Genomic DNA, 21,107 nt, shown 5'->3' on the forward strand with positions numbered 1-21,107 from the left:
GGTTCAGGTAGAGAAACATGCTTCATGTTACAACAGCACCAAAGAAATACACTTAATAAAACCGGTGCTACTGTGCCCAGTGGTGTTAAAATAGTCCAGCTAATATTTTAAAACATGGGTCTAGGATAAATGTTAAAAGAGCTCTTGTGCTGTTTATAGCAAGTTGGATTGTTAAAAAGCATCAAGAAATTAATACTGATATTCAGCATTCTGTACTGAGAAAAACACGTCTGTAAAAACTGATGTGTCCTGTGTGTTTGGCAGCATTGGGACTGTTTAATCTCATTTGACTTGTTCATCTTTCTCTAAGGCCATCCATAAAGATGCACTGAGTATCCTTTTCAGCCTTTGGTTAGGATTTGCATCAGTAGTCATAAACCTGCTCTGGGGACAAAGACCTTCTTTCCTTTGAAGTAATTGCTCAGCTTTTCAAAGCAATCCTAAAGGTCTGTCCTCTTTCTCTTTTTATTTTTCTCTAAGAAGAGTTTGAATTGTAGCTTCTTAAACTAGCAGCAAGATAAATTTTTCTCTCAGCAAATTGAAAGCCATGGCGATTTTTCAAGCAGTAAGACTTTAAAAGGTTCTTAAGGGAATCTGTTCTGCTTTATGATCTAGCTTTTGCTAAATCATACTATCTCAGAAGCAAAGGTAAAGACTGTTTGTATCTATTAACTACTGCAAGTTTTTATCAAAAGAATTAACCTGATATTTGTCAGAAGACTTTCCCCCTGCTCTTTATTTGGTTTAGAAGCTTCAGGGAGAGATTGGTTAGAGCTTTGGAGTTTTGAAAGTAATACATGGCTAGAATCATCTTATTTGAGCTGATGGCATGTCTGCCAGGTATTTAGCATAGGCACTCAGCAGTAGTCCCCAGGGGACGAGCGAGAATGAGCCCCACAGTTCTGAGATGTGCTGTCTAGGCTTTCCACAAGAGCACAGAGGGGCTCTGCCCTTCCCTTCTGTGGGATGTCGCCACATGGGCTCTTCTGTGATCCAAGATGACGTGCAGCAGTATAGCCACAGAGAAACAGAAAGGTAGATTCTGCGTGCCACAGAGAAAACCTATGTTCTGCCTCCAATTATCCCTTTCTCTCGTCTTAGTAATTTTATTCCAAATGATTCCCAAAATGTCTGTTGAATTTAAACAGTTTATAGCTGTTTGGCTTTAATCCCATATCAAAGAATTTATATTTTTTAAAATATTTTTTAGTTGTCAATGAACCTTTATTTTTATTTATTTATTTACTTACTTATATGCAGTGCTGAAAATTGAACCCAGTGCCTCACACATGCTAGGCAAGTGCTCCACCACTGACCCCAGCCCCAGTCCAAGAATTTATATTTTCTATAGTGAAAATTTAACATTTAAAGCTCTTGGTTTACGGGAAGGTATGAAAATCCAACAGGTTTGGTTTTTTTTTAAAAACAGACTTAGGGTAACTTTTGAGGATGCTAGGGAAAATGCAAAGAATGTTCCATCTGAAGAGAAGATAAGCAGCCATAAGCAAGACCAGAAGTGCCTCTTCTTAAAGGAAATTCTCCCTGCTTGTACAGTAGAATGTAGGTTTCTAGAAGCCATGAGGGTACATTTCCTATAAATGAGGAAAGTTGAGGAGCACAGTGATTTTTACAGGAACTCCCGCGAGTGTTTATAAAACCAGTTACCTGAGAAGAACCTAATGATCATAAGCCTACCCTTATGCTTTTAATTTGCTGTTTCTATCTCTTCTTGCCCTGTATTTCCTGAACTGTCTAACTTGCTTCCTGGACTAGGAAACATTTTGCCAAACATTGAAGCCCAGGTCCTAGCATTGAACAGTCCCTTATTTAGAAATCAGGCCTGAGGCAAAGAAGAATCTTTTTTTTTTTTTTTTCAGTTTTGAAATCATTCTGTGTATTTGTGAAGTGAAAAATGATTTGGTGTGTCTGAATTCTTGGAAACTAGCATTTTGTAAGTAACGCGTACTTATAAAAAATCTTAATTATGAGTTTACACAAAAGAATGCTTACATCTTAACCCACTTTCTGGGGCTAATCCCAAGGCTTCCCAAACTGACTTTACAGTCCTAGGAAACTCTCAGCATTTCAGCTCTTTCACATTAAAGAAAGAAATGCAGTTGACAGCAATCTTTTCCTTCCACTGTGCTGCTGAGAAAATGTTCTTAAATATGGAAAACAAAAGGCATTGATGTGCTTACATGACACCGCGGGTTCGCCATGATCCATCTGTCCTTTGTTTACTTTGGCTTATGTGTAGATTGCCTTCATTTGCCATCAGTTTCCCTTCAAACCTTCAGTTTCCACGGAGGAATTCCAAGACAATTCAAGTCAAAACACAAGTCTCACCCCCCACACCATAAAATGGGGACGTAGGAAAACAAAGGATCAATCACACCAACGATGTATTCCTTAGATCGTAAAGATTTTAACTGTTGATGAAAAAGTTGCCAATAGATATAATTAGGCAGTAATTTCAAAAATAACATTAATGCTGTTTTGTGGAATTTATAACTTCATGGGAAATGGGGAACCCAGGAATTAGGGCTAAAGTATTAACTTTTAAAAACACAGCATATTTGTTTCTAAGTTTCATGACAAAGAGTATCGTTAACAGAAAGTTAAGAAGTTCAGATTAATTTGCATTATTTGTTTCTTTCCTTTGAAAATATTCCAAACTTGTGGACTTTTTAAGAAAAAAAAATTATTCTCTGACAAATTCTTTTTAGTTTGGGAAATGTCAAGTAAACTTTCTAGTTAGGTGGGTATGCCTCTTCAGGGAAGTTTTAGGACCTGGAATGAAATGAAAGCAAGCCCCTGTTCCTCCTCCCTGTCTCTAATCTGTCAGCCAGGCTCTCTCTTTACCAGTAAGCATGAAGGCCAGCTCCAGCAGTGGCCTCCCTGAGCGCAGCCAGAGTGGTGCACAGTTTAATATGACTTAAATCTCCTTCAGAAGCACCTGTAGTCAGTCACCAAAGCTGTGAAAGACACTGGGGGACACAGCTGTGTGTTATGTGCTCCAGTGCACACATTGTAACTCAGATGAAGTCACCACTGGCTCCGGGTGATGTGTGGCTGAAACACAGGAACTAGTCTTCTTTCTTCATAGTGGAGGCTACTCACCTCTTTTGGATCATGAATCTCTGTGCCTTCAATGAAACCTAATTTCCTCCCTCACTCCCCAGAAAAACAGGCATGTGCACTTATTTTGCCTGAAATTTCAGAGAACTGAAATTGATGCACTGATAAGGACCTCTGCTTTGAAGCTAGATTCGGTTTTTTGACAGCAACGTTTACCTTCCTAAGTGCAGTAGGTTCCTGGTGGGTTTTCTCTGGCCTCCCAGGACTCTCCTCAGAGAAGGTGACTACTGTAAGAATAGCCAGCTATCTGGGGTTAGGATGACAGGGGTTTTTTTGTCTAGAGTTCCACAGTTGTGGTAGTGACCTACTTTCTGGGCACATTTGCCCCTTTGGGATTACTATAAAACCAGGGCTGATCAAGGAATCTACAAATGCTAACAGGATCTCCTGCTCTGTAGTTTTGTTTATAAAGGCTCTTTGTGTCTTTGTCCTTAGACACTAAAAGTAGGGGACTAGTTTAGTCTTAAAATAGTATTCCTCAGGCTGAAAATGGAATCCAGTTTATCCTGGTGACTGAGCAGGAATCAAGCCGTTGTGCTCCTTCTCTGCTGTGGCCGTTCATGCTGGTGTCCCTTGCACACCTTGGGTTTTCTTTTTAGTTTTGGACAGAGATGTACTTTCTACTTAGGCAAACATCTTGGAACATCTCTCATTATTTAAACACTTTTTCTCTATACCCCCTTCTCCACCCTTTTTTCCCTAATTTTCATTCATTATCAGAATGCTATGTGAAGGTTTAGCTACCCAGCCTCCATTCTTTGAATGAATCATGGAGAAATACACTCTGCGATATTGATTTATCAAGAAAATACACAAGTTTAGTAGCAATAACAGGTATTTATAAAGGGACCACTTTGAGATATTCCTAATCCTACATCAGACCATCTTATTTTGATAGGCTTCAGTGACCCACAGAGGAAGAGAAGGAGGCCTTTCTTTGAATTGTACTCTGAGTCAGAGTCCCTACTTTTTAAATCATCCACCCATGAACCATGCTAATTAAAGGACTCGTGTCTATATTTTTGTCTATATTTGGTCTGCATTTGGAAGGCATCTCTGAGGCTTTTTTTTTTTTGCTAGTGGGAATTGAACCCAGGGGTACTTTACCACTGAGCTACTGCCCCCACATCCCTAGTGTTTTCTCTTTTTTTTTTTGGTAATCCTCCTGTCTCAGCCTCCGGAGACACTGGGGTCACAGGCCTGCACACCACACAGGACTATCTGAGGCATTTTAGAATTCAGGCTTTGTCATCTGAGCTAGTGACCACTGTTGCTTGATGGTCACCTAAGGGTTCCTTGAAAAGCAACATGTGGGCCTTGAACTGTAGCATTTAGTTTAGAACTAGTCCTAAAATAGGGTTTTTGGACAAATTCTCAAACTCTAAAGATTTAGGCATCATGGAAATTAGGAACAAGTTATTTAATCTGCTTGAACTTGAATTGACTTGTCCTTTTTATCTGTTTGTTTCTGAAGGTGAGACTACCACCCCTCGGGCCATTCTGACAGGCCATGATTGTGAGATCACCTGTGCTGCCGTCTGTGCCGAGCTGGGCCTGGTGTTGAGTGGCTCTCAAGGTAAAGCTGGGAACCTGCATATGAGTGCATTCCTTGGTGTCTTCTGATAACACTTAGCAAAAACGAAGCCTCTTCTCTAAAGCTTTGGCCTGTTATAATAGCCATTAGCCACATAAAGCTACTCAAATTTAGATAAAATTAAGTGCAACTAAACAATCCGTTCCTTGGTGGCAGCAGCCTCATTGGGGGGCTCAGTGTTCACACATGCCTGGCGGCTGCTGTGCACCTGAGCACAGACCCAGCCCTTCCTATTACTGCAGGAAGTTACATTTCACAGAACTGTTCTAAAGAGTTTAAGGTGTTTTACAAACCTGAATGGAAACTCCTGACTCTCTTCACATTCAACCTCAGGCTAGCAGGGGCCAAACTGTCACCGAGGAAAGTGGAGACACTTACGCTGGTCTGACTGGAAGTTTGGCTGGCAGCTGTGTCATCGGTTTAGGCCAGAGATATTGAACTTCTCCAAAGTACACACAACAAATTGGGCTCTAACCAGGAACAGAGCTGCGTCCATTTGATAGCTGATCCATCTCTGTGTTTCTGCTCTGAACTGAAGTCTGAGGGCACAAAAAAGTACTCTTGTATCCCATGTCTTCTAGGCTTACCTGGCGGGCAGCCTAAAGTATTTGAGCCACCTTATCTGTGTTCTGGACTATACTTATTCTAGCTGACAAATTCATATTAAGTATTCAAAGGGTTGTGTTTAAAAAATTTAGTTGGTCAAAGCAGTGAAGTGAGATAATACTGACAGCAGGAATTCTGTGACTACTGGATTTCCCCTGCCCCTTCTTGTACCAAATAATTTTACACATGCTGAGTTAACATGGGTCTTGGACTGTACATGATCCATGTAAAACACAGCTCTTAAGACCACCCTCACTTTGCACATAAGCGTGGGACTCTAATACTGAAAATGCAAATTGAAACCATTTTGCAAAATGGACTTGGACTTGATAGTGGGAAATGTTGTGATTGTTCCATGACTTACAAAATTTTTGTTAAAATGTTAAAAATCTCTTTTATTATATGTGTGTGTGCACGTGCATATGTACTCATGTAAGGACATAAAAAATATTAAAACACACCTTGACTTAGTACATTGCAATTTAAATATTAGAAACCTTGAGATTTAAAATATTTTAATTCTTTATAAAAAACTTGAGGGTGGTGTGAGCAATCCTCACTGCCTGCTCCACATCCATCTTTTCTATGCCATAGACCACAAAATCATACTCCTTTCTAAGTTTGGACCAGCTTCCAGCATTTTTTGTGCTTTCAATGTCATGAACTATCCTCTAGGTCTTGGATGGGATGTTTTACTGGTATCACTTCTGGGACACCATCAGTTTTTTTTGTTTGTTTGTTTGTTTGTTTTTTGTTGTTGTTTTTTGTTTGGGTACCAGGAATTGAACCCAGGGGTAATTAACCACTGAACCACATCCCCAGCCCTCTTTTTTTTTTTTTTTTTTTTTAAAGAGAGAGAGAGAGAGAATTTTAATATTTATTTTTTGGCGGACACAACATCTTTGTTTGTATGTGGTGCTGAGGATCGAACCCGGGCCGCACGCATGCCAGGCGAGCACGCTACCGCTTGAGCCACATCCCCAGCCCCCCAGCCCTCTTTTATATTTTATTTAGAGGCAGGGTCTCACTGAGTTGCTCAGGGCCTTGATAAATTGCAGAGGCTGGCTCTGAACTAATGATCCTCCTGCCTCAACCTCTCGAGCTGCTGGGATTACAGTTCTATGCTACCAAACCCAGCTACATCATCATGTTACAAGCACTTTCCTAATTTATATCAATAAACTCCCTTCCCTCATTTCCTAGCTGCATGACTACAGTGTCACCTCCTTGTCCACAACCTGCCCTTCATTCTCTAATTCCATTTATACTCAATTTGGATTCCACTCTCAGCTTTTTTCTTTTTATTTCTCTGTTGAAGTTTCATCTGTGGTGGCCAATACCCTTTTGTGTTGTCCATGTTTATAAAAGGTCTTACAAGTTTATTTCTGGGAATCAAGGAGGCAACACAACTACTGTGTTTGCTGTCTAAGCATGAACTGCATCCCAGATGTGCAGTAGACCAGTCACCTCTGTGCTTTGAAAGTGATGTGACTGGTCATTTGTCATGATGCACAACTGATGTTTACATAGTGGTTTGTGGCCTGAAAAGCCAGCCTCAAAGAGTCCACTATATTCAGCTGCTGTGATAACTGAAAGCTGAACTGTGTTGTTGGGGATGGGGGTAGTGTTGTTCAGGGAATAATAACTGAAATTCATACATGCTGGAACTGGACAAAAGCAAAGACTGCCTGTCTGTATTTATGTTGAAGACCACAAAATCTTTTTTCCCACATTTTAAATTGGTACATTATAATTGTACATACTGATGGGATTTTTTGTTACACATTCATACATGCACACAATAGAACAATATAATTTGACCAATATTCTCTCTTAGGACTTCTCCCCTAGGTCCCTTTCCTCTACTGATCTCCCTTTGATTTTTAGGAGATCCACCTCCACCTTTGTTTTCCTATCTAGCTTCACATATAAGAGAAAACATAGGACCCCTGAACCTCTGAGGTTTCATGACTTCTTTCACTTTATATACCACATTTCTTTATCCATCCATCCGTTGAAGAACACCCAGGCTGGTTCCATAGTTTGGCTATTGTGAATTGTGTTGCTCTAAACATGGGTATGCATGTATCACTGTAGTAAGATGGCTTTAATTCTTCAAAGTAAATACCAAGAAGTGGTATAGCTGGTCATATTCCTCCTCTCGCAATGGAAGGCAGACATGAAGGGGAGAGTTAGCAAAATAACTTACATGTAAGATGATATGTAGTTTTTTTAAAAAGGCTTTCTACAGCCCAGTCTTTCAAGGAGCTCCCATTACTGATTTGTATTAATTTACAGTTCCACCTGCAGTGTAAAAGTGTTCCTTTTTCTCTACATTCTCTCCAGCATTTATTATTACTTGTGTTCTTGGTGACTGCCATTCTGACAGTATGAGAGGAAATCTTGGTGTAGTTTTGATTTGCAGTTCTTTAATTGCTAATGATGTTGAACATTTTTTCATGTATTTGTTGGCCATTTGTATTTCTTCTTTTGAAAAGTGTCTGTTTAATTCATTTGCCCACTTATTAATTGGATTATTTGAATTTTGGGTGTAAAAGTTGAGTTCTTTACATATTCTAGATATTAATCCTCTGTCAGAAAAATAGCTAGCAAAGATTTCTCCCATTCTGTGGGTTCTCTTCAATTTCCTAATTGTTTCCTTTGCTGTGCAAAAGCTTTTTAATTCAATGCTGTTCCATTTATTAACTCTTGGCATTATTTCCTGAGCGTTAGGGGTCCTGTTGAGAAAGCCATTGCCTGAGAGCACAAAAACTTATACACTCTCTGAACGGCCGAGAACAGCCTGAGAGCCATATTTGCAAAAGGCATGCTTTCAGGAGCTGTGTGGGGAGCAGGCAGTAATTCCATTCATTTAGCTAGGAGATTGGAGGGTACATACCCTGGCTACCCCTCAGGGGAAGCCTGACTTAGGGATCTCTGGGAACTTCATCACCACATAAAGAATTTTTGTTGTCTACTTCTTCACTCTGTATGTCACAGGTTTTCAGTAGAAACAGAAAAGCTGAGATAGGTGTGAGCTGCTCAGCCTCTTCCCACCCTCCACAGGCATCCCAGCCTGGTGGTCACCCTAGGGGTTTGGCAGTGTTGAATGCTGCTGCTTGCTTTGGGGATATCATATAAGTAGATTTAGTTGTCATGAGGTGGCAGGAGATGGCCCATGTGAATTTGGGGCATGAGAGATCACCACTGTCTCCCTTTCAGTTCAGTGGCAGTGGGCAAGAAGGTGGCTTAAGTCTTCAGCAGCCACCCTACTGCGCTCTCTCTGCACAGAACACAGTGTGGGACTGTGGCCCCTGAGAGGTGCAGGGAGAAGTCAGTATGCCTGACAACAACCCTGTCTGCCTGCTTCTCAACCTTCCTTGAGTCTGTTAATAATTGTCCCATTCCTTTCTGAATGCCTCCAGTTAATTTCACCTCTTGGCATAATGGATTTTATAAAGTAACTTCCTGTCTCTTGAGGAAAAGCGAGTTTGAATGTACATGGCTTAGCTTCTCTCCTCTCCCAATGGAAGGCAGACATGAAGGGGAGAGTTAGCAAAATAACTTGCACATAAAATGATATATAGTTTTTTAAAAAAGCTTTCTACAGCTGTCATGTAACACCATTATCCTGGTTGAACTGTGCTCAAGATTCAAATCACACTTTTCTTTTCACAGTGCAGAGGCTGGAGCCTAGGACCTTGCACCCGTCAGGCAAGCGCCTTACCCCTGAGCTACACCCAAGCCTTCTGACTTGATTATGTATTTGCCTTTGTGTCTTCTCTTTCTCAGAAGGACCATGTCTCATACATTCCATGAATGGAGACTTGTTAAGGACCTTAGAGGGTCCAGAAAACTGCCTGAAACCAAAACTCATCCAGGCTTCTCGAGAGGGGCACTGTGTCATCTTCTATGAAAACGGCTGCTTCTGCACCTTCAGTGTGAATGGGAAGCTCCAGGCCACTGTGGAAACGGATGATCACATCAGGGTGAGCTCCGCAGGCTTTTCTGCATTCCCCATCTTTACCTCGGTATGGCAAATGAGGGGCCCGGGGGTGGCTGCAGAAATCTTTTTGAGTTGTCTTGGCCTCTTTTCTACATGAGTAGGGACACAGGAGGTAGCACTTGGACAGGCGCAGAGCACAGCAGGCCCCAGCTGCGGGGCTGTGCCAGGCCGGGAAGCAGAGGAGGCCCTCAGCAGCAAGGGTTTTCTCAAGGGCCTGGGAAGCCATCCCTGTGACTTTTGATGGCACTGCAGTGCTTTTATCTAAGGAAGTTTCCTGTTTCTCAAGTATAAAAGCTGAACAGACCAGATTACCCTACAGGGCCTCGGGTTAGCACTAGGGTCAGACTCCTTTCCGGACAGCAGGCGCAGCCCGTCAAGCTGAGGGAGTTGAGCTGCGGATTATGAAGCGAGGCAGGCAGGCGTTCCCCTGAGTGGACCCTCCGGTTGGGCTTTGTTTTAAGTCCAGGGCTCCAGAGTGCTAGAGGCTGAGGAAAAGAGGCTGGTCCTTTGGGAGCTACTTTGTCAAGGTGCTTCCGTTGTCACCAAAGCTTCTTGGTGCAGGCAGAGGGAAAGTGAAGCCGTGGGAGACCTATCATCTGGGTAGATGTGCATGTGATTGTACAAAGAGGACCCAGGACATGTTGGGGCAATAGCAGGGCCCCCATGCCTCTGCCCTCTGCGTGTGGGCCTGGGCTGGCTCTGGACGTTTTCCTCAGTGCACAGCCTGACTCTGGGCAGCTGAGATGACACAAGTCCTCCCAGTTTCCCCGTCTCGTCTGCTCACCCTTTTCTCCCAGGTGAACACTAGGCTCAGGAAGCTTTCAGGAACAAAATCCCTACCAAGGGTCCCTGGGGGCTCTGTGTGCTGGGATCGAGGCTTCCTTGAGTCTCCTTGCTGGCTGTTGAGTTTTCCGCCGGCCCCGACGTGGAAGCCAGCACACAGCTCCCCGCCCTCTGCTTTATTTTTCCCTTCTTTCCCATAATACTTCATTTAAACCAAGTACACATCAGAGGATTTTCCTTTCCTCTTTTCTTTACAATAATAATGTTGATAATCTGTCACTTTGAGCTGTGATTACTTTGTCAGCTGCACTAATAAATCTGTAAATAATTGAAATCCCTGGCTGGCTGAAACCGTCCCCTGGCACTGCAGCGAGACCAGCGGCTCGGCAAGTTCCTCAGGCAGCAGCGGGAGGCATCCTGCAGGCTGTTGGCACTCACCCTCTCCCTGCCCTGCAGCCCCCATTCCTCCCTCAGTAATGTTTCCCGCTGGATTTTAGGCTTTAAGAGTCCACGCCTTTTCCCCAGCGCTCCTGCACTCTGTCATACTCACTAACTTGCAGGTGGCAACCGTGTGATTATGGTGCGCTCCCTAACGTGAGCACTGCTGGCCGCAGAGACATTCAGAGACACGCAGCTAGCCACCTGGGGAGGGAGGAAGGAAACCACAGTCCCGAACAGAGACATCACAGAGCAAGGATCTCCAGCTTCACCCTGCAGGCTGAGCCTATTCAAGGAATGGAGAGCAGGAAGCAAATCAGTCACCAGCCAGACCAGAAATTGAGTTTCTTTGAAATACCAAGAACGCTGCAGGCAGCCAGGCAGCCTGGGAACCTCTGTGCGGATCAAGGCTTCACACCTATTTTACTTCAGGTGGCAGATTGCTCAGTGGCATTTTGGTAAATAGCATTATTATAATACAGCACCTAGACAATGTGTGGATGTCTTCATGAGTCACTTGGATTGAAGCAGGCCAGCCTGTCCGACAGCACAGCTAGTCCACCACAACCAATAAGCACCTTCTCACTCCTAGGAGCTCAGTGATTTTTTTCCTTGGGGCTGATTTAGTCAGTCGGTCTCCACTGACCACAGTGGCCTGCTGTTGCCTCCTTAAAAACCAGTGCAGGCAGGGCCATCCAAATCACTCAGGACCCAGAGGACGAGGTTAACAGGTCTCTGGAGTCACAACTCACTGGATCCTGAGCTGGGTTGGAATCAAGAACCACATAAAGGAAGGTTTGGTAGAACACAGTGCAGCTCAGTACATGCTACGATGGCCCTCACGGCCGGAGGACATGGACAGGCCCCTCATGATGGAGGGGCAGGACATGCTTCCCCCTGGCCATTAACATGTTTTGAGTGCTGATGAATGTATACTCCTCAAAATCCTGGATTTTTTTTCCTTTTAGACAGAATTGGTATTAGAGATTCTTAACTAGAACAAAGAATTAAAGATTAACGGTTTTAATATAGCATTTATCCAGTAAAAATCCTCAAGTATATAATTCAAATAAACCCCAACCATAAGGTCAACACATTTTCATCAGCTGAATTTTATAAGTGTGGCAAATAACTATTTGTCCTAGTCTTCACTGTAGTTCCCAGGTATCACTGGAGATTGCCATTTGTGAAATGAACAGAGGAAATAGGATTTTTGCTCATATTGAATTATATTTCATTGAAAAGCTTTGAGTTTTTTGGGGGGTTTGTTTTTTGTTTTGTCCCAGGGGTGCTTTACCACTAAGCTACTCCCTCAATCCTTTTTATTTTTTGAGACAAGGTCTCACTAAGTTGCTGAAGCTGGCCTTGAACCAGTGATCCTCCTGCCTCAGCCTCCCAAGTCGCTGGGATCACAGACACGTGCCACAGCAACTGGCTGAGAATATATCTTGTATGTAACTGTCTTCCACATTTGGGTTTTTATTTCTTAGATGTCTTTTTGTGTATTTAATAAGCTATATTTAAGAGGCTACTAAAAATTGGCATGTATGCAAATGTGAATTGAATGGGTATAAAACATCCCTTTCATACAATTTTAAAATTTCTCAGAGGGTAGATTAAAGACTTAGGCAATTATCCTAAAATTCTGAAACAGAGTAAGTATAGTTTTCTGAAGTTAGATTTTGTTTTTACCTGGCTGCCTTCATAATCTGTCCCCACATTCACTGTGCCCAGGTGGACAGATGATTGCAGGTATTAGCAGGGGCTGAGAGAAATTGGAGGCCTCCCCGCCACAGGAAGGAGATTTGTAGGGATGGAATGCCAAGTGGGAAGGTGACCAGGGGAGAGGCAGGGGTAATAGACCTGGCAGCTGAAGCTGAGAGGAGCCTTTTCTATCAGGAGCAGGCACTCTTTTCTGTAAAGGGACAGACAGTACATATTTTAGGCTTTGAGGACCCCTCAGTCTCTGATGCAACTACCTGTGTAAGTAGCCAGGGACAAATGGCATGGCTGGGTTCTGATAAAACCTATTTATGGATATTCAGATTTGGAATTCATCTAATATTCATGTGTCATGAGAAATTATTTTTCAACCATTAAAAAATGTAGAAACAGTCATACAAAAACAGGAAGCTGGCATGGGTTTGCACTGGACCCAAAAGCTTTCATTTGTGGATGCCCTTTTCAAAGGATCAAAGGGCAGACTCCGCCTGTGTGCTGTGCATGCAGGGTGGGGCGGCCGGACCACAGGAGCTGGCTGTGAGGAGCTGGCCGTGAGGAGCTGGCCATGAGGCCGGCTGCAGCGCAGGCCTGGGCTTTGACCATCCAAGCAGCTGTTGGTTTCTACAGCTGCTGTCAAAATCCAGCAGGCCTGGAGAAGGCGCTTAAGCTGTTGGCTGCTTGCTTTGCCCCACCTAGTGCCATGGAAGGAAAGGCACCAGCCTTACTGGGGCCACAGGGTAGGCTGGCCCTGACTGCCACCTTGGCACAAGATGGGCTGATGCGTCACAGTACTGCTGAAGAAATGCTCCCCGCCACGGTTGGCCGTTCAGGCAGCATTCATGGAACCGAGTTCCATGAACAAGTCATCAAAACAAAACTGTAAGGAATGAAAATGAACCTCCAGCATTGCCTAACCTTGTCCACTTGCATTTTGGAAAATGGTAGGCCTTCTACAACTCATTTCCTAAGACTCTCTAAGGATCAGTCTTTCCCCACGCCCTGCCCTCACGGCAGTAGCTGGCAGTGAGCGCCGGCCTCACATACACCAGGCCCTTTTCCCACAACCCCATCTCTACTGAATGTTGCTGTCTCTCACAGGCCATCCAGCTGAGCCGGGACGGGCAGTACCTGCTCACAGGAGGAGACAACGGTGTGGTCATGGTCTGGCAGGTGTCTGACCTCAAGCAACTCTTTGCCTACCCAGGCTGCGATGCTGGAATCCGGGCCATGGCACTGTCTCATGACCAGAGGTAACAATGGAAACAGTCTAATAACAGTAATATTAAAAACTCAGAGGGACTTTCTTTAAATGAGCTGATGGATTAGGTGAGTGGCAGCGTCACCTGTGCAGTCAAAACAGCCAAAGCCAATATCATTTCCAAGGATCTTTTGCACTACTAGGGAACAAACCTAAGGCCTTGCACTTGATAGGCAAGCACTCCTACCACTGATACACATCCCCAGGTCTCTTTGGTGTTGTAAATTGCCTCCTGCCTCAGCCTCCCCAGTATCAGGGATCTAAGAACATTTTTAAGTGTGATTTATTTTCTGATGGCCTTGCTATTCATAGACAGATGTTGAGTTTTCAAGAAACAGGATTTAAGTAGCAAAGGCTCCAGTTACATTGCTGGAAAGCCTCTTATGTTTCTTTAAAGCACCTTTTTTTATAAGCAAAATTTTAAGAGTTGTAAACATGTATAACATAAAATGCTTTGTCTCTGCCCCTGGGGATTCTACTGAGAGACTTATTTATTTATTTTTTTAAAGAGAGAGAGAGAGAGAACTTTTTTAATATTTATTTTTTAGTTTTTGGCGGACACAACATCTTTGTTTCTATGTGGTGCTGAGGATCGAACCTGGGCCGCACGCATGCCAGGCGAGCGTGCTACCGCTTGAGCCACATCCCCAGCCCAAGAGAGACTTGATTTATGTGCTTTAATATCCCAAGTAAATTGGGAGGATAATTTATTTTTATTTTTTTGGTACTAAGGATTGAACACAGGGGTGCTTAATCACTGAGCCACATCCCAGCCCTTTTTATGTATTTTTATTTCGCTAGTTATTCAGGGCCTCACTGAATTGCTGAGGCTGGCTTTGAACTTATAGTCCTCCTGCCTCAGCTTCCCAAGTTGCTGGGATTATAGGTATGCACCACCATGCCCTACAGGAGGATAATTTTTAGCTGGTATCTAAAGTTGTATTATACAGATATTTCCTGATTTTTAAAATTGTGGCAACATAGGCTGTTTTCTTAGTGTATGATTTTTGTGGCATTAAGTGCATTCACAATGTTGTGTGACCAGCACTGTCATTTACAGAACTTTTTCATCAGTCCAAACAATTAAACAATGACTGCCTCTCTGCATCTCACCTCCATTCTACTTTCAGTCTCTAGGAATTTGCCTCTTCTGGATACCTCCTGACAGTGTAACCAAACAATATTCCTTTTGTGTCTGGCTTATCTCACTTAGCATGTTTTCAGGGCTATGTTATGGTATGTATCAGAATCCCATTCCTTCCTAGCCTGATGTTCTGCTGGATGGATATACGATGTTGTTTATGCATTTGATGGGCAGTTGGGTTATTTCCACCTTTTGTCTATTGTGAATAATATGCTTTCACATTAGCATAGATACCTGTTTAAGATTTTTTCACAGTTCATTTGGGTAAATACCAGGTGTGGAATTGCTAGATCATATGGTAATAATGTTTACCTTTCTGAGAAGCTCCCACACTGGTTTCCAATCCCACTAGTGCACATGGGCATCTGATTTCTCGGTCCTCGCCAGTGCTCATCGTGTTCTGTTTCTATGACGACTGTCCAGTGGGTGTGGGGCGTGGAGGGATCTCCCTTGTGGCTCTACAGCTCCCTCGTGATTAGTGTTGTCTTTTCACTGTCTTCAGTGTCTTTAGATGCACATGTCTAATTTTCAGAGTCCAAAATATCTTTTCTGTTGTGCCTGTGCTTTTGGTGTCATATCTCAGAAATCATTGCAGAATCCAAGGTCACAAAGCATCCCCCACGAGGTTTCTAGTTCTAGGTGAGGATCCAACTTCATTGTTCTGCATGTGGAGGATTGTCCTTTCCCCACTGAATGGTCTTGGCACCCATCAAGTTATTGAACCCCATATATGTGGGCTTTATTTTTAAGCCTCTGTTCCATCCTGCTAGTCCCTGTGTCTGTCTTTATGCCAGTATGACAGTTCCAATTACTGTATCTTTGTAGTAAGTATAAAAGCTAGAAGATGTGACACCTCCCACTTTTTTCTTCTTTCCCAAAATTGTTTTGGCTAGTTGGGGGGTCCCTTGAGATTCCTGATAAATTTTTGGATGGGTTTTCTAGTTCTGGAAAAAAAAATCATTTTGGTAGTGATTACTGTAAATCTAGAGATTTATTTGGGTAGTATGGACATCTTAACAATATTAGGTTGTCTAGCCCATGGGATGGATTCAACATGGGGTTTGTTTCCACTCATTTCTCTCTTATTTCTGTCAGCAACATTTCATAGTTTTTGGTATACAAGTATTTTGTTTCCTTAAATTTATTCCCAAGTAATTCATTCTTTTTGATGTTTTTATAAATGGGATTGTTTTTAATTTCTCTTTTATTCATTGTTAGTATATAAAAATACAACCAATTTTTTTGTGTATTATAAACCTTCAAATTTGCTGAATTTATTTATTAGCTCTATCAAGGTTTTTTTTGTTGTGTTTTGTTAATGTGGAATCTTGGATTTCTTACCTGTCATCTGTGACAGAGATATTTTTACTTCTTTCCAATGTAGATTCCTTTTCTCTTTCTTGCCTAATTACTGTGTAAGACTTCCAGTGCTATGTTGAATACACATGGTAAAAATGGGCATATTCTGATCATAGAGGAAAAACTTAATTTCATTACTATGATGTTAGCTATGGATTTTTCATAAATGCTCTGTCATTTGAGGAAATTTCCTTTCATTCCTGGTGAGTGTTTTTAATAATGAAAAGATGTTGAATTTTGTTAAAGGCTTTTTCAATATTAGCCCAGATGATCATGTGGATTTTTTGGCTCATTCTGTTAATGTGGTGTATTGTGTTGATTTTTGCATATTGAACCACCTTACATTCCAGGTATGACTATCACTTTGTCATGGTGTATAACCCTTAATATGTTTGCTAGTACTTAGCATCCATATTCATAAGGACCTCGTCTGTGGTGTCTTTTTCTGACTTTGGTATTAGGGAGATGCTGGACTCATTGCATGAGTTAGTAGGGGTCCCTCCTATTGAATGTTTTGGAAAAGTTTGAAAAGGACTAGTGTTAACCCTTCTTTAAGTTTTTGGTAGAATTCACCAGTGAAGCCATATTGCCCAGGGCTTTCCTTTATCGGGAGATTTTGTTTTGTTAAGGCAAGGGGCCCTCTGAGGCCTCCTTTATTTACTTTCATGTGGTGCTGAGGGTCCAACCCAGTGCCTCACACATGCTAGGCAAGCGCTCTGCCACTGAGCCACAGCCACAGCCCCTAGCCAGCCCTAGTGGGAGGTTTTTGATTACTGAGTCAATCTTGTTAGTTTTAAGTCTATTCCGGTTCTCTCTTTTGTGGTGATTCAGTTTGGGTATATTGTTCCAAGAATGTGTCCGTTTTCTCTAGGATGTCTAATTTGCTGGGATCCAACTGTTCCTAATAATCTTATAACTTTGTTATTCATGTTAAACTGGTAGTAACATCCCTACTTTCTGAGTTATTTTTCCTTTATCAATTTGTTTTGATTTTCTGTTGTATTCTATTTTCTCTGCCCTTATTATTTCATTCCTTCTCCTAGCCTTGGGCTCAGTTTCTTAGTTTATTTTTGACAGTGGGTATTGAACCCAGGGGCACATCACTGAGCTACATCTCCTGTTCTTTTTTTTTTTTTTTTTTTTTTTTGAGAGAAGGTCTTGCTAAGTTGCTGAGGCTGGACTTGAACTTGCACTGCCTTAGCCTTCTGAGTCACTGTGATTATGGGTGTGAGCTGCCAGGTGCAACCTAACAACCTAACGTCATCGATTCAAGGGTTAGAGGACACGTCTGCAGCTGTGAACTTCATCTTGGCACTTTGGCTGCATCCTGTAAATTTCGATGTTGTGTATTGTCATTTTCTGATCTCCTTATGACTGCTTCTTTGACCCGGGGTTTAATTTTCACGTATTTGTGAGTTTTCCTTCTATTATTGATTCCTGGTTTCATTCTGTTACCATCAGAAGAGATACTTTGTATAATTTCAGTCTTTCTAAATCATTGAGACTGGTTTGAAGGCCCAGTATGTGGCTTACCTTTGAGACTGCTCTGGTTGCTCTGCTCTTCATTGAAAGTAGGCGACTGCAGTGTCTGACCTATTGCTGTAGAACTAGTTCTCCCTTCAGCTCTGATGGTGTCTGTTCCACCTCTTTGGGCTCAGATGTTTAATGCATATGTTTTATTCTGTTTTTCTGGATGAATTGACCCTTTTATCAATAAGTGTCTCAGTTTTCTACTTAAAACCCATTTTGTCTCATGTTAGTATAACCACTTCAGATACTGTTGAAGCTCTTCTGTTACCGTTTGTATGGAATATCTCTTTCCATTCTTTCACTTTCAACATATTTGTGTCCAAGTGAGTGTCCTGTAGGCAGCATGTCGTATCATGCTTTCTATCCATTCTGCTAGTCTCGACCTTCTGACTGGACAGTTAATCTTTTTACACTAATAACTGATATAGGAAGACTTACTTTTGCCACTTTGATATTCTCTGCCCTGGAGCAGCCACAGGGAAGGTCCCTGACTGCTCCCTTACTGCTCTCCATCATCCCTGCCCAGGGACAGTGGCAGTCACTGTTATGAGGACCAGGCCCATACCCAGCACATGATGACCCAGAGGATTCCTCTGCAGGGGAGAGCCCAGCCCAGCAAGCGCTCTGCCACTGAGCCACACCCAGTGGTCAGCACTCATTCCGTGTCATTTTTTGTCCTGGCAGAGATGACATTTGTCACTTGGTGTGTGCCACCTGCTCCTTCAGTTTTTTCTTATGGTTCAGATGCCTGTATAAAGGGATAGGTTCATCCTACAGGCCAGCCTCCCGCAGGAATGGTGGCATTGACTCAGGCTGTAGTGACTCATTTTGCACACCTGGCTGTACTTGCCCTGTCCATGAAAAAGCAGGCAGCACCCCGAGTTTCCCCAGTGCCGCAGTCTGGCTGGGCACAATCAGGAGCCACTTGTCAAAAGAAACTAACTTTATTTTTAGAACCACACACGCCAAACAAAACAGCCTCTCAGGAAAAACCCTCAGAGTCCAACTGCCACCACCGGCTTTCCACAAGCCTCTCCCTCCCACACAAGCCTCTCTCCACCTCCCAAAATCCTCCTGCTCTTGAGGCCGATTGGCTGGGTCACGTGGGCGGAGCCAAAAAAGTCCCCTAATGAGCAGCTCCGTGGTCTGAAAGGGCAGGGAAACAGCCCAATGAGCATCACTGCAGAGGAGCCAATCAGCTAGATGTTGCTGGGGCCGCTGTGAGCCAATCATCAGCCGGCAGCTGGAAGTTTGCTGGGGCCTCTTCGGCTGTGGGTCTCAACACCCCAGATCCTTCTTTCAGGCATCAAGAAAACACCACAGTTGACACCGGGTCGCAGTCTGACTGCTGCCCTCGGCCTAATGGGCTTGGGGAAGGCAAGTCTTTGGCCACAAGCCCCAGGAAGCGTCGGTGTGCAAACCCTGTTTTCTGTGTTTCTCCCAGGTGCATCATTTCTGGCATGGCTTCAGGAAGCATCGTGCTGTTTTACAACGACTTTAACCGGTGGCATCATGAATACCAAACCCGCTACTGATGGTGACGGCACTCGGCTGCCACCAGCCTGAGCAATGGAGAGACCCTGAGCATCATTCTCTAAGAAATAGCTATCACATCTGAATGTAACTTAAATTTGCTTGAACAAGCAAAATATTTTTTAAAGTTAATTGCTATTTTTGTAGACTTTGCTTGACTTTTTTGGGGGGGGGGGAACAGCAAAGCAGAAAACTGGCTGCTGGGTTCTGTAGTTTTAAAAAAAAATCTATATTTTTAGTCATAATGAGAAGTCTATTTTCACCAATTATGGAAATGCACAGTGGAACAAATAAGCCCACTTATTCTAGCTATATTATGAAAAAAACGTTTCCCATTTACCTGTAATCTTGAGAAATATGATTTTAGCAACAGGGAAACAGGTTATAATAATGGGATGGGAGGATTTTATGGTGTACTTTTGGTCCTGAATTTTTCCAAACAATTGTGCTTCTTCAGTGCTGAAATTTCTGGGATTTAAATAGTAATGTTTAAATTATGGTAAATGTAATTTAAAACATCTCAATGAATTATTTCTATAATATTATTCTTCAAGCATGTTTTAGTCTAGAAAATTATGGTGTGGGGGAGGCTGTTGTATTTTATTGTGTGGTAAACAAAGGATCTAAGTTATAGCAAGTGTGAAATATTTACTATTTTTTCCTGACCTGTTGTCCTCATAGCACAACAAAATGAAGTGATGGAGATGCTCTTGGGCTCACAGCCTTTGTTTTTCTTTGAAAGTAAATGCAAGTACCAAAGCTCAAGAGGCCTGCCTGTGTCCCTGTGGAGAGCAGGGCCACTGGGGTCTGAGTGCAGAGGCCACCAGCTGCTGTCTTAAGCAACACCGTCCTACCTTCTCTTTGTTATTAAACTCTCTACCTTCCTTTTGATTAGCTATTTGTACTAAGAAATAATGTTATTTTGGTGTTGTATAATTCTACTTTTCTAGTAGGTTACTGTATGGAATCTGTGAAAAATATTTGAGAAAAGGTCTGTATTACATAAATAAATTCTTTGTATGTTGTGAACTTTGAGTTGAAATGCCATTCTGTTTCCCAGGCAGCTTGCCTAGAGGGGTCCCTCCTCCCCCTCCCACATTCATATATTCTCTAAAAGCAAAGATTTGAAATGAACAGTTTGACAGAAAAAGTTAATAAAATGGAATTTGTAACTGAATTGTTTAAAAATCTTTTTCACCCTTAAATTTTAATGTGGATAAAACAATTATTCACAAAGAAAATGCCAAGCTCTGATTCACTTTGCTGATAAAAACGGGCTTTCTCTGGCCAAGTGTCTGTCATTGAGAGCTTCACAAGTGACCCAACCCTGAATCTTAGAAATGACCAAACAAGGGACTCTGCCATTCCATCTAAGCTCCACATTATTTTATAAACCATTAAGAAGAAAGACAATAGACACACTAGTGTGTGTGGGGGGGTACATCTTAAAACCACAGAAATGCCAATTATGGTAAACTATACTAGACATCCTCACTGGTATTAAATTTGTAAATATTATGCTTTAGAAACATGGAGAAAAATGGCAGAGGACAAGGAGTGTAGCCAGACAGCACACTCCTCCCTCTTCGTAAGCTACAGGAGCAAGGTTGACCAAGCCACTGCCTCCTGGAACCTAAAAACACCTGCGCCTGCACTGCCTCTGCTGTTCGTAGAGCCACAGTCAACCATGGAATATTAACTTGGCATAAGTAATTCAATGGTGCCTCGCACATGCTAGGCGCACGCTCTGCTGCTGAGCCACAACCCTAGCCGCAACACAGGACTCTTAATGATAGAACCTGCTTAACATGATATTTTTTAGTGTTTGCTCAATATTCATATACTTTATCCAATTTTAACTTCTTTTAAAAAAAGCAATAGAAAAATATTGGGGTAGAGGTGGCTGGGGATGAAGCTGTGTGACCCCCAACAGAGGCCGCACTGACGGGCCTGCACAGTGGACCCCTCCTGATGGTAATTTAGGCCTGGTTTTAAA

At 42.6% G+C, this 21,107-nt stretch overlaps 1 protein-coding gene across 5 annotated transcripts in view; it reads left to right on the forward strand.

Annotated features, from left to right (window-relative positions):
- Window positions 1-20,140, forward strand: part of Lrba (LPS responsive beige-like anchor protein) — a 701,372-nt gene extending 681,232 nt beyond the window's left edge. For all 5 annotated transcript variants that reach the window (XM_071614622.1, XM_071614623.1, XM_071614624.1 and 2 more), the window contains 4 exons: window positions 4,613-4,714; window positions 9,131-9,327; window positions 13,386-13,537; window positions 19,023-20,140. In XM_071614622.1, the coding sequence (XP_071470723.1) occupies window positions 4,613-4,714; window positions 9,131-9,327; window positions 13,386-13,537; window positions 19,023-19,113 (542 nt within the window). In that variant the 3' untranslated portion in view covers window positions 19,114-20,140. The remainder of the gene's footprint in view (window positions 1-4,612; window positions 4,715-9,130; window positions 9,328-13,385; window positions 13,538-19,022) is intronic.
- The last annotated feature ends 967 nt before the right edge of the window (window positions 20,141-21,107 follow it).

The sequence above is a fragment of the Marmota flaviventris genome, chromosome 7 (assembly GCF_047511675.1).
Source record: "Marmota flaviventris isolate mMarFla1 chromosome 7, mMarFla1.hap1, whole genome shotgun sequence".
Taxonomy (NCBI): domain Eukaryota; kingdom Metazoa; phylum Chordata; class Mammalia; order Rodentia; family Sciuridae; genus Marmota; species Marmota flaviventris.